This window comes from Buteo buteo, chromosome 16 (assembly GCF_964188355.1).
Source record: "Buteo buteo chromosome 16, bButBut1.hap1.1, whole genome shotgun sequence".
Lineage (NCBI taxonomy): Eukaryota > Metazoa > Chordata > Aves > Accipitriformes > Accipitridae > Buteo > Buteo buteo.
In genome coordinates, this window is record NC_134186.1 from 27937819 (window position 1) to 27950844 (window position 13026).

The window sequence follows — 13026 nt, forward strand, 5'->3', positions numbered from 1 at the left end:
ATCTAGCCCCTCCAGATGTTAGTTACGTCATGTGCAGCGGGACTGGATGGTGATATCAACCAGTGGATAATACGTGCTCTGCTTCGGTTCAGTTTTACACTCACTGAAGCGAACGAGGGTACTACCATGAATTTCAATAACTGCAGCAAAAGTCTGTGGCTTGGCCTGTTACTTTTAAGTAGGAACCTCACATTTTTATTGTGGGATGGCTTTTCAATGATTAGAGTGAAATGGTCTTAACTGATGACTGCCCAAAACACTGTCCTAAGTGGAACTGGGATTAACCCAGTGGAACGGCCAAGGTCTAAGGCATGCACTGAAAGCTGGCCCATCTCTTAGCCCTCAAAACAGCTATTGCAAGTCACTGGGTGTGGAGTTTGTGCTGCCACGGCCAGTAGTTTTAGGATTTCAGCCTTAGGGCTTGTGCTCTAAGAACTGAATTTATAATACAAGTAAACACAAATTACAAATCAGGTCACCTTAAAGATTTGTTGGCAGCTTTTCCTGTTCAGCTGTTATATACTTATTGTATACGTATCGTGATATATAGGTATGTACTTGACTGTGGGACCAAAGTTAACAAATAGTTAATGGTGAACCAAATTATAAAAGGTGGAAGGCTGAATTCCCTCATACCCAAGCTTCTTAACAGACAACCAACAGAAACAAATTTGTATGAGAAAAGTGCATGGACATGGGAGAAAACGTTTGATAACTGTTGGAATCTGTTATAGCATTTATTTGCCTACAAGCAGTTAAATAAAACAATGGGAACTTGAATTACAGGTAGTTCTGTTCAATATTGACCCATCAGCTGCTTAGAAATACATCAAATAATAGAAGAATAATTATGCCAGAAATGATTTTCATGCTTTGACTCTTCGCTTGAAGTAACAACATACAATGTGCAATTGTTGAGTCCTTATATACACTAAATTTTGGTGTTCAGCCAGTATTAACAGAAGTACTGTTTCCCTGTAGCATGGGAAATCCAAATTAATCTGTGACTTTCAGGACCCTTTTCGAGTCTGGTGCTGGATCATTTTCATTGGAAATTACGTATTTGCACTCTTGAAAGGGGAAGGTCATACAGCTCAGTTTGAATTCTTGCCTTGGAGTCGGTTACTCACTTGATTTATTTTTTTTCTTTCTTTTCTTTTTTTTTTTGGTCCAGAAATGGGAAACACATTAGAGATTAGTTGAATAAGGCAGAGGCTAAAGGAAAGTGAAGTGTTGGGATTCCTGGATTGTTCTTCTACCCAAGACTGGCAAGGTCACACCTTACCTAATAAAAATGTCATTAGGCCAGCCTGTCCATGGGTATATTCAGCATAACTCAATCGGGTCCTTTGTGTCCCAGCGCTGGAATGCTGGGTTACAACCCAGCAAAGGTTGCAAACAGATTTGAGCAAACACGGATAATGCTGCAACATTTCTGCCCAGCAGGAAAAAGGCGGCTCCCCAGTGAACATTGCAGTCTTTGTTATATATTTTGCAAATTTGTGAAAATGTGAATCAGTCTTCGTTGTTAAACACTGATATGCAGAAGGGTACTATGTAGCTCTTCTGTTGGTTGTACAGCCCTAGAAAAATAATTTATCTGCTCACTAGTTGTTTCTGCCAGAAGCGTGGAAACATTTGCAGACAATTCATAGTGCTGTATAATCTTAACTAGGACTTTGAAAATTAATGATACTGCAGGATACTGAGCACTCCTGGAGCAGTTGCTCCAGCAGGTGATTAGTATCTCAAAAATGTTAATGAACTTGAAAAATTCTCATTTCAAGAACAATCAAAAATGTCTCAGTGAACCTACAGCGAGCTGTTTGCTGGTTCATAGTAGCTGTTCCTTCAAATCCAGTCCCACACTCTTTTCTTAGCAATGAACTGATGGGCAACATGGAGCACGCTGTAGCACATCATTTTTCTTTTCTTTTTCTAAGCCCTTTCTTTTAAATTCTCCACAATGACACTGGCCACGTATTTTTTTTTATGGGCATTAATCAGCTTAGCCTTGCACAAAGACAAGTACTTGACTTAGCTCTGATTCAGCACCCAAGACTGGTTCGTTGAATCCCCAAATGTATCCTCCCAGATAACACGACACCTTCAGATGTGGATAATACTCCATAATTGGAAGTAGCTATATTAACACCAGCAGCTGCAGCAAGAACATTAGAGAAGTAATGTGCTACAGCCCTCAAAGGTCCGGCCAAGTGACCTTTGGGAACGGTGCAGCGAGCCGCAGTGTCGAAGAGCCCCTCACCGTTGTGCTCCTCGAAACTTAGATTTAATTCCTCCCCACCCACCCTTGCCTCCCATACTCTAGCCCCAAATTAAGGAGCGATACCACACCTGGGAAGGCAGGGCTCCTCAAAGTCCCTCGTGCCGCATACATTTCTAGATGAAGCATTAATTGCTTTCAGCCTCATGCATGTCACTAATAAACGGATGTGTAAACAGGGAAAGGAGAGGGAAGAAAGAAGGAAACTACCCTTTTAAATAAAAGACGAAAATGTGGTAAATATGGTAAGTATTACGCCAAGGTCTTCGCAAAGGCTTTCCCTACAATTTCTCTAATCAATCTGAAATCTGAATTCAAAACTTTGTGTGAATGATGCGTGCGTATGCGTGTTCCCGTATGCCATCAATTCCAGCCATATTCTTCTTGTGATCGAGCCTTCTGCTACACACTTTCAAATCTGCAGGCTTGCCCTTAAATCAAACTGACTTTTCAGAAAATGTAATTTATTTTAATGACTAATTTCAAGTCATTGGCTTCTAATTCTTGATTCTCAAATATATATGACTTCCTCTTGCTCTCTGCAGTTTTCCATTTCATAAAATGAGTCATGTTTAATAACCTATATGTTTTAAAAATGAAACTACATGGAAAGGAATGAGATGGCAGAAAATTCATTATCTGACCAAAAGACTGTTATTTTGAGGGAAATCTCCAGGAAGGATGATAAAGTGAGACCGTCTAACCCCCAAATTGTAAATAACTATTATGTCTTTATTTTTCAAGGTATCACCAGTCTGCTTGCCAATGGAGTTTACAGTGCTGCATATCCTTTGCATGATGTAAGTCATCTTGGAATATATTTTACATGTCTGCTATCTGACACCAAGAAATCCTGAATGTGTTACGTATTAATGGCATCATCCCAAAGACGAGTGGTTTGGATCCTGACTTCCTGCTCACTCGTATCACGACTGCAGTAACTACTGCAGGTTGTTTCCATCATCCTGCTCGCTTTTAATGAATCCCCCACCTCTGTTATACCTGTGGAGAACATAAGTGACGTCTGAACGTAACATTAGAAGAGTTGTTTTGGTGGCTTAGCAAATGAAATGCTTCTGTTATTTTCTGACCTTCTGCTCCCAAGGTCCCTGGCATCAGTGCTAGGAATTGGTTGCCATTGGAGGAAAAACCATAAGCAAGAATTTGAAGTGACATATTTTATGGGACTGGATGTGACTGCAGACCTTCTTACTGATGAAATCTGCAGTTCAGTAAAATGTCAAGAGTGTGCTCAACTATAGTGTTCATTGAGAGGGTTAGAGAGAGGTAGGGAATTTTGGTGGCACTCGTACCCAAGCTGGGGATCCCCATCCCACTGGAGGTGCACAGCAGTTGGATGCTGATGCCATTTTTACTTAGAGGTTCAAGGTACGACTAGAACTGACAAAGACACGCTTTTAGCTAGACCTTTAAAGAAAGGCTTGACAGATGTCAAGGGGACGTGGCAGTCGCGCTGCTCACGATGTACTGGCTGTGTGAGCGTACAAGGGCCGTCGAGCCTGGTGCCGGTTTTCCGGCGTGGGATGCGAAGATGAAGTGTGTCTTCCTAGTTTTCTGCTCCCCTCACTCGTGCTGGTTTTATACAGGACTGCAAATGTTTTATCTTGGTGTAACTGAGACCAGAAGAGCCTCTTTATCTGCCTGATGTTTATCATAAATGTCAAGCACTCTTAAACTACAGCAATATCACTTAGAAATCCAGAAAGGTTAAATAAACTTCTCTGCGTGTACTTGTCTTGTGTCTCTAGACAGCTACTGATAGTCTTGTATATAAGTTATTTATTGTCTTAGTTTACTCCTTTATCGTGTTTAAAAATAGCTCCAAATTAAAACCTCAAATCTAATCAGCCCTGAGTGTTTGGAGAGTCTGGATAGGGATCAGCTCTCTCAGCTGGTCTCTTCTCGTTCAAGTGGACTGAGCTGAACCCCAAATACCGTGGCAATACCGCATCCTTTCCCCTTGACATTTTTAGGCCACCTTTATCACTTATTCATTCCTTTTTCCCCGGTGACAGATATTATTACTCTTTCTTAATGTGCCTGATGACAGAAGACAAAGTGTGCTATGACAAATGAACTCCTAAAATACAGCATTATTTTACAGATTGCTTTTTCTGGTTTTGATGCATTAAGTGAGTGGGATACATGGGTATGCAAGATGCATAGCAGCTCTGGGGATGACTCACTCAATGATGCAGATTTTCTTTTTTTTTTTTTTTTTTAAAGGGTGACTATGAAGGTGAAAACGTTGAACCTAATGACAGAAAAGTAAGTTGATACAAAGGGGGTTTAACATATTTGCAAGTCACCTGTTGGAATCTGGACATTTGCCAGGATTTCACAGAAAATACCGCAAAAAGACACTAAATGCCAAGCAGCAAAAGTACAGAAGTACTTTCCAGTGTTTAAATTTGCCTGAAATTGGAATGCAGTATGGATATGTATAAATTACCAAGCTTAATAATGATACATTTCTTGCCATGTTGGTAAGAGTATTGACAGCATTTACATATAACTCCTCCAAAAGTTCAGATGGTGTAATTTCAGGCCAGCTCTGATGAGACTGTGCTCGGTCAGATTCTGGTACCCGTAGCTGACATAAATCCTACTTTGCTTGACGGCCAGCTCCGGTCTCAGCACTGCAACCTCTGCTGAATTAATGTGCTGCTGGGATCAGAATTTGGCAGCAGGGTGGGGGGAGGAGGGAGGCAGCTGAAAACATAAGCGTAGAAGTTATTGGGAAAGATAAAGATTGAATATTTATCAGAAATGAGACATTCTCAGCAAAGCTTTAATGCGCGCTGTTCAGCCAGAAGCTGCCCTGTGGATGTGTACTGATGCATTGCATCACTTTTCACATAAGTCTGTGGTTTAAATTGTGTTTTTATTGTCTGTATACTGAAAGACATTTGTTCATTGTAGTAAAATGAATAAGAATTAGAAATTCTAATTACGTTTCATAAGAAAAAGCAAATTTTTCACCCTCTGCAGAAATGTTGATTTCTTAAATTCAGAGCGCAATTACTACATGCTCCCGATCACACTTCTCTAAAGAAGATAGGCTTTTTTTCTGTGTATCAGACAAAAACTGAAGAGGTTATGACCAGTCCTCTCAGGAGGAGCTACTAAATTTGGGTGCCATATATGCTGGCCTTTCAGACTTCAAACTTTGCCTTTCCAGTTTGTTTCATGGTCCCGTCTCCAAAGAAATGCTGGGGACATGCAGGTCATCGGAAATGTAGACCTAAAGTTCTTCAGGTTGGTCATATAAAAATAGGTACCCAAAATTAAAGGTTTGCTGGGCCTTAAGGTGCAAATGGCTTATCAAAAAGACAACAACTGTTATTTCCCTCCCTCTATTGATTTGTGTTAAAAATACCATGTACCTGTTTATTTCATTATTAGGCAACACATTGCTCAACCAAAAATGGGATGAAAGTCCATGTTTTCTCAAAGCATCTGGATTATCATCTTCATTACTAACTTTTCAAACCTCCCAAATTCACTCATTTCAGAAGTTCACTGTGTGTTTGGAAATGTTTACCTTGGCTTTTGCCTTCCAGTTCCCTCAAATAATCTTTTGGTGTGTTTTGGCATATCTCTTCTGGTTTCTTGCAGCTTTCTTTAATCTAATCCAGTGCTAGGCCAGGCTTATGCCTTTTTTAACAACAAAATTAAAGATTTGAGGCATAGAAATGAAGTAAATATTTAGGGCTAGTGCACTGATCTCCTCTAATCATGTCTTTGAAGTGTGCTTTGAATATCAGGCTGATAAATGTCAGGATAAATGAGATAATTGTTTGTACTTTAGGCACAAATTTGGTTTGAAGTGTTGTACAAAATTGAAACATGGCACTGATGCAAAATCTCCTTAGCTTAGTATTTTCCTGATATGCCTGACCAGCTGAGATCACAGAAAAGGAATCTAATTTCCAGCACAAATTTAGCTTGTAAAAATTAAGTAGAAAAATAATAGAAGGAGGGGTCTTAGCTAGTGCACATGGATGTTGAGATGTCCCAAACCATTAATTGTTTCCCAGACATCAGCAGCTGGCCTTAAATGTTTGGAAAACGTGGTTGAAAGAAACCTAAAGCAGAATAAAAATAAAATTTGCAAGAATGTTGCTGTTTAATAAAGGCCTGCCTTGAGATTTCAGTTTCTGCTCTTACTATTGTAAGGCAACCAATAAAGATTAATGATTTTGGGTTGCAGAGAGGAAAATCCACAGTCCACTTATATTTTTGACATCATATTTCTGTAAAAGTAAAGAAGCTGTACTTTTTGAATTACTCAAACCATTTGCACGAGAAGTGCAGCAGTTCAGCTTGGAAAGTTTGTGTTAATGATTTGGCAAGAGAATTGCAAAGCTGCTTTAGAAACGCTGTTCGCTGTACAACTTCTCTGTGATAAAATGGGAGAAATAGGAATGGGTACGGGCAGCAGCGGGACTCCCAGTCTGCCCTTCCTTGCTTTGCTGCATTTCACTGGAGATATGTAGGAGGCTGACATATGTCGAGTTTCTCATGGTAAAATAGCCTACGGATTTAAGCAATAACATCCTGTTAGGTCTGTTCTTCTATGAACAAGATTAATAATGTTGCCCTCCCTGTAATGATAACTGGTTTAGGTCTTGGTTCCCCGTTGCAGTTTCTTCCACAGCTGAGCTGGTTGTGCAGCCCTCGCCCACTGATGGAGGTTTGTGTAACCAAGCTCTGAAGTTTTCTGCTCCTTTTTTTTTTCTTTTTTACCCAAAGTTCAATGAAAAGAAATACCTTGGCAATAATTAGTTCATGCTCTTATATTTGAGGAAAAAGATGATGTTGTTGCCTGATGAATTAATGAAAACAGAAGTGACCATCAAAGCATCTCCTTGAAATATCAGTAGTTGGTCCAGGAACATCCTGCTAGCAAGTTCATGTCGCTGAGTTGAGGCAGGGAGAGAAGCAGAAAAGGGAGACCTGACTTCACAAGCAGAACCTGTAAACCTTTTCTTCCCCTTGTCCCACCTCAGAGGAGGTGATGGCTGGCCGGCCAGCGAGCACAGTTTGTCTTCTCCAGTATTTTTTGTACACACACTAATTTCTCGTTCACTCTGTTAGCTGAACTGAATTAAGAAAAAAATCAGATCTGAGAAGTGCTGTTTATGTATTTTATGAAGTAAACGATAAGTTGAAGGTCTCCGAGGAACCTATTTTTGTGAGGGATTCAATTTTATAAATCGCTAATGGGGATCATTGTTTTCCTTGGCCCATATCCTGATGAAAAGGATGAGTGGAAACCATTGTCATCTTTTAGTTTAAAGCTGAAAAACTCTTAAATGCAGCCTTCAAGGCACCTCTGCACAGCACCTCTTGATGGATGCTGAATATTATAGTTTGTGTAGTGAAAACAAACCAGTTTATTCTAGTCTTTTTCTGTCTCATAACTCAAAGCATGTTCTTTTTTCATATCCATTCTGCTGGATACCTCCTATGGATCATAAAATCGGGACTCCTCTCCCCATCCCTGCTATAGTTATCCATCAGTCCAGTTGCTGAAGAGCCTTTTAATATACTGGAATTCATCACTGTATTATAGCATGCCAAATGATCAAATTTGGTTTTAATACTTAATGCAGACCGTGTGTATTGGCAGATTACGGGTTGAAACCACAAAGCTGTGAGACTGGATCCACTGCGTGAGCTCTGCAGTTTGCTGGCACCGAAGGAGAAAACCCTCGTGTACGTGGTGCTTTAGCTTTCGCCATTCTGTTTTACAGCTCCTGTGCGAGGAGTGGGCGAGCTACGGCGTCTTTTATAAATATCAGCCGATTGACCTGGTGAGGTGAGAGTTCAGCCCTCCGTGTCGCGTTTCCATGGGGCAGCGCTGAAGCTGTGCACAGTGATGTGGGACTCCGGAGCATGGGAAGTTCACTGGGGGAAAAGGAGTTTTCTGTGGGTTTACAAACACGCTGATGTATCCCACCTAGCGTGAAAGCTTGCAGGGGACATACTTTTAATGAATTTTGTTTGCTCATGGTGAGAGCTGAGACTTGTTGGAGAAGGTGAGGTGTTTTTTTAAGGGGATTAGCTCACAGAAGATCCAAAGATACAATTTACACAGCAGAAACACGGAGGAAAAAAATGATTAGTTGGACTGACTTGCTTTCATGGTGCCTGTATCTCTGGATTAACTCCAAGCATCATGAGAAAGAGCGTCCTCTGAGAAGAAAGAAATTCCCACAGGTCATCAGATCTTACTTGTCCGTGCTTAATCCAGCTGTGATTTGTAATTTTAGCCATGTTATATTTTAAGAAATAGGAAACATGTCTCTCTCTCATTTCTTTTTTAAACTTTATTTCAGAAAATACTTCGGAGAGAAGATTGGACTATATTTTGCCTGGCTGGGAGTTTATACGCAAATGCTTATTCCAGCTTCGATTGTAGGGATTATCGTTTTCTTATATGGCTGTGCAACTGTGGATGAGAATATACCAAGGTAAAAAATAAATAAATAAACAGATTCTATTATTTGAGGCAACTAGAAACTCAAAGTAAAACATTGCCTTTCTCTAGAAATGTTTTGTCACTAATACCTAGGGCGAGCACAGCTGAAACTGGGGCTCCCAGTTTCTAGGGCTTGCCCTGTGCCACCCACAGCCTGACACCCCGATCCGTCTTTGCTGGCTGTGGTTTCCTGGCTCTGTTTGCCAACTGGCACTTGCCGGAATACGGTGTGCTTCCACCGCTCTCCCTCCTCTTGCCCTGCACGCTTAGTCTTTTGGAAGCTGTGCTTAAAATGAAGCCACCTCTGCAGGGATGGGGAAGTTTGCAGTCCCACCAGTTTCTGCTTCCAGTAAGCGATGGAGTGCTACCAAGGGCTGAGAGTGGGCAGCAGAGCTGCAGCACATTTTTAAATCGTTAGCATTTTTTGTTCATATTACTTGTGGAGTTTGCATTGATGTACTAAAAATAATTCTTGGCTGGTTGCTCAGGTAGTTGGTTTTTTGGTTGGTTTTTTTTTTTCCTAACTCAGATCATTATGTTAAAACAAACCAACAAAATACTGCTAATGATAGGTTTAGTGCTTCCCATCATAAAATGCTGAGGAGGGCATTGTGTGACATAAAGATGAATCAAGAATATACATGCCTAAAATAAGCAATTTGGTCACATTAACAAAATCTTGATGTCCTCCTATTTTTAATTTTTTAGTAGGTTTTATATTATAATATTTTTGAAGCCCTATGATTTTGCATTATTTTTTCATCATCAGCTGCAGATGAAAATTACATAGTTCGTACAACAACCATGAGCCCTGAGTAACAGAGCAGATAATGGATATCAAAAAAATAGATATTTTTTCTGTTCATGAAGATTGCTTTGTACAGCTTCCAACAGTTGAAGAAAGTTAAAGGGAGGGTCACTGTTGCTATTTCACAGATGGAGTGCATAGAAGATAAATTGGTTGAACTCCAGTCTCTTGATACTCAGCACTTCCCTTGTACCTTATCTATTGCTGTAGTTAGTATTTCAAAACAAGAATTATTTTTTTTTTATTATTATTTTTTTTTACCATAAGATCCTATAGTAAAAAGCATAGAGCCTTATGCCTCTCATAATGCTCTCTTTTATTCCCTGGAATAGACGTAGGGCTGGGGATGGAGGGAGAGAGCAGCCTCGCGCGAGGATTTCAGCCCCTCCAATGGTGTAGGTTCCCAACAGAGCTGTGAGCTGGGGCGCGAGCTGGGAAGCCCTGTGAGGGTAGTGCCTGATGGTCCCACAGACCAGAAACAGATGCTGTGCAGAGGAAAAAAAGATCATCGGAGCATGGAAGATGGAGCCATACTGACAGTGCTTTGTCCATATCTTGTTGCTTCACTGCAGTATGGAAATGTGTGACCAGAGAAACAATATCACCATGTGTCCCTTATGTGACAGAACATGCAGCTACTGGAAGATGAGCTCCGCTTGTGCGACTGCTCGCGCAAGTCATCTGTTTGATAACCCCGCAACTGTCTTCTTCTCTGTCTTCATGGCTCTCTGGGGTAAGAAGATATATGCCTTCATGTTAAGTTTTTAATTATTTAAAATACAACAGGAAGAAACAGAAGAGATAAAGCAGCGTATTTATACTCAGGCAGTTAATTATATAAAGAACTTCTTTTTTTTTTTTTTTTTTTTTCTTTCCCATGAAACTGTCACCCCCAAATTTATATTCTGGACTGAAGGCTAAAATACAAAAAGTTGCTCAAGATGAATATCAAATGAAATTGTTAAGCATCTGTCATAAAACTGCTGCGTGGTATGTCAAAATTTCATTAACAGGATTGCACAGCTTGCCAAAAAAAAAAAAAAAAATCTATTTGCAGAGCCAGTTTCCACTTTAGAACATTACAGAAGAAATGTATTAATGTACTCTGGGGTCACGGGGAGGGCTCCACAGGGAAGTGTAATGGCCTTTAGCGTCTCAGGACAAACCAAGATTGATTCTTGAGTGTGCTCCGAGATGCAATTAAGTTTATCAGCAGGCAGACATCATGCATGCGGACCGTGAAGCGGGAGCAGTGATGTTATAGGTATTTTTTCTGAGGCCGACTGCTCCTGTAGTTTGAGCACGTCACTTAACGTTTCTTGGCACGTCTGTAGAACGTGGTTAAAAAAATTAACCCTCTCGTGAAACCTTTGTGTGAGTGTCTTCAGGAATGGTTATCAAGGGCTTTTCTCCTCCCTGCTGGAGGAGGGATGGAGACCTCCTTGCTCGGGCACCCCAGCACCAGGCATGGGTGCTGGAGGAAGGGAGCCTCCCGTCGTCCTCGCTGCGGCCAAGAGAGCCTCTTAAGGTAAAAGGGAACCCATGGGCTCCAAAACCCATGTTTGTAACTGGGAGCTCTATACAGAGAGGCTACAGAGAATAAGGAAATGTACATTATTCCCCCCGGCTTTGAAGTTTGATGGCCACATACTCCCGGCATCAGTGAGAGCTGCACAAGATGATGTTTGCCCCTCCTGTACACCTTGCTGCGAGTTAGCAAATAATTTGTTTTGGATTATATTTAATCCTAAAAGTGTAGCCCGAGTTTTTATTTGTTCTAGTATGTAGGGAACCATTCATACGTTAACATTCATCTGAACTGATCTGAGTACAATTCAACGTAAATCAATTTAGAGCAGTGCCTTTTTGGCCAGGGTTTCCGTTTGAGATGACTATGTTTTAGGTGCAGTGCTAAGAGCTCATGATCAAGTACTGTACTGAAAAGGACAAGGATGGTCCCGCAGAGGGATTTTGGGAATGGTGGGGAGTCGGGAGCGCTGCATGTTCGGAGGGAAAGCTAGGAAATGTGGAGAGATTGAACACGACCAGCTTCGCAGCAGAGAGGAGAGGTCACTGTCTTACAGATCATCTTGCCATGTAGCATATAGGGAGAAATGTGATATAGCCCAGAGCAGGGTGCCGTGTCAGAGACTTTAAATAGTGTGATTCTCTCACGTGGAGAGTCAGGTATCACTTTCGGTCTCCCTTATTTGTCATTATTGTGAACCCCACGTGGATCTCGGCACATAATACTCTGTTGTCCACAAAGTAACTCTGTTTGCCTCCCTTTACCTTAGCAAAAGGCTATGAGTCCCTCCATCCATTTTTTATGTTCTTGGGCAAAGTAAGGCAGATTGGCAGAAGCCAGTTTCTACGCTCTCTACAAAATCAGGCTTAATATCTGAGATGATAGTTGTGGAGTGGGATGTGAAATTCCTCAAGTTTTTCGGGGTCAACATGAAATTTTATTGTGGTAAAATACCATATAAAATAACTGTTGTTTCAAAAAGTTCTTTCTGAATTGGGAAAATCAGAGATTTTTCCACATTGTTTTGAATTTGCATTATTGAAAATTTCATTTCTAAAGAAATTGTTCAAAACAATTTTAAAAAAAAATCAAACAAGCACTTTATTTTTTAAGGCAATGGTGTCAACAAAAATTGGCTGTCTCCAAATGTAGGCACACAGATAGTCTCCAGTGCCATTTGTGAGCACCCCTGCATGTAGTGAGAAGGTTTGTTAGGTTCACGTACAGTTGAAGAGTTGAGGCAGACCCAAGTAACCTGCTCAGGTGGCCCAGGGCATCCTTAGCATAGCAAGAAAATTAGCTCAAGTTCAGGGGTATCATCGTGAGCAACTGTTTGGCCAGGCTTTCTCTGTATGGTGGTAGTATTGTAACACCCTGGAGAACTCCACTCACGCAAGCGTTAAAACAGCTATAGCACCGAACCTGAGCCCCAGTCAGAAGTTCAACATTAAACATGGACTGTGGCCCAGTGTGGTTTGGTATTAAATGGCATTAAAAATGTCAGAGAATCCAGATAAAATCATCTGGACAGTAACCTTTTGGAATTTTTAAGCTCCGCTTATGCTTATGGACCCAGATGAAAAATGAAAATGCGGGTACTCTTGGCAAAGCAGCAGGGCATCTCTACCTGGCATGTTCACCGAGGGCTTTTGGAATGAGCTGGCTGTGTTTCAGATGCAAGTCTTTTCATTTTGCATTGTTGTAAGTCAGTGCCACGGAAGGATTTCTAGTAGCGCTGACAAACGAATTCTCGTTCAATTTCCGTATTTCTTGCTGTACATGGAAGCTGCAGATCCCGGCATGAGAACTGCCAGCGGCAGGGAGCAGGGAGGCAATTCCAGGACCATGACACAGACCCTCTTAAGATATAGCTATGGTCATCCCAATTTACAGGAAGC

The 13026-nt window shown here is 41.0% G+C and overlaps 1 protein-coding gene across 3 annotated transcripts in view; it reads left to right on the top strand.

The window, feature by feature from the left end:
* Positions 1-13026, top strand: part of ANO1 (anoctamin 1) — an 83217-nt gene that overhangs the window by 47176 nt on the left and 23015 nt on the right. For 2 of the 3 annotated variants that reach the window (XM_075048267.1, XM_075048268.1), the window contains exons 8-12: positions 3029-3084; positions 4532-4573; positions 8065-8129; positions 8650-8784; positions 10173-10333. In XM_075048267.1, coding sequence (XP_074904368.1) covers positions 3029-3084; positions 4532-4573; positions 8065-8129; positions 8650-8784; positions 10173-10333 — 459 coding nt within the window. Of the gene's footprint in view, positions 1-2463; positions 2530-3028; positions 3085-4531; positions 4574-8064; positions 8130-8649; positions 8785-10172; positions 10334-13026 lie in introns of all 3 variants that reach the window. The other variant, XM_075048266.1, reaches the window with a different exon arrangement.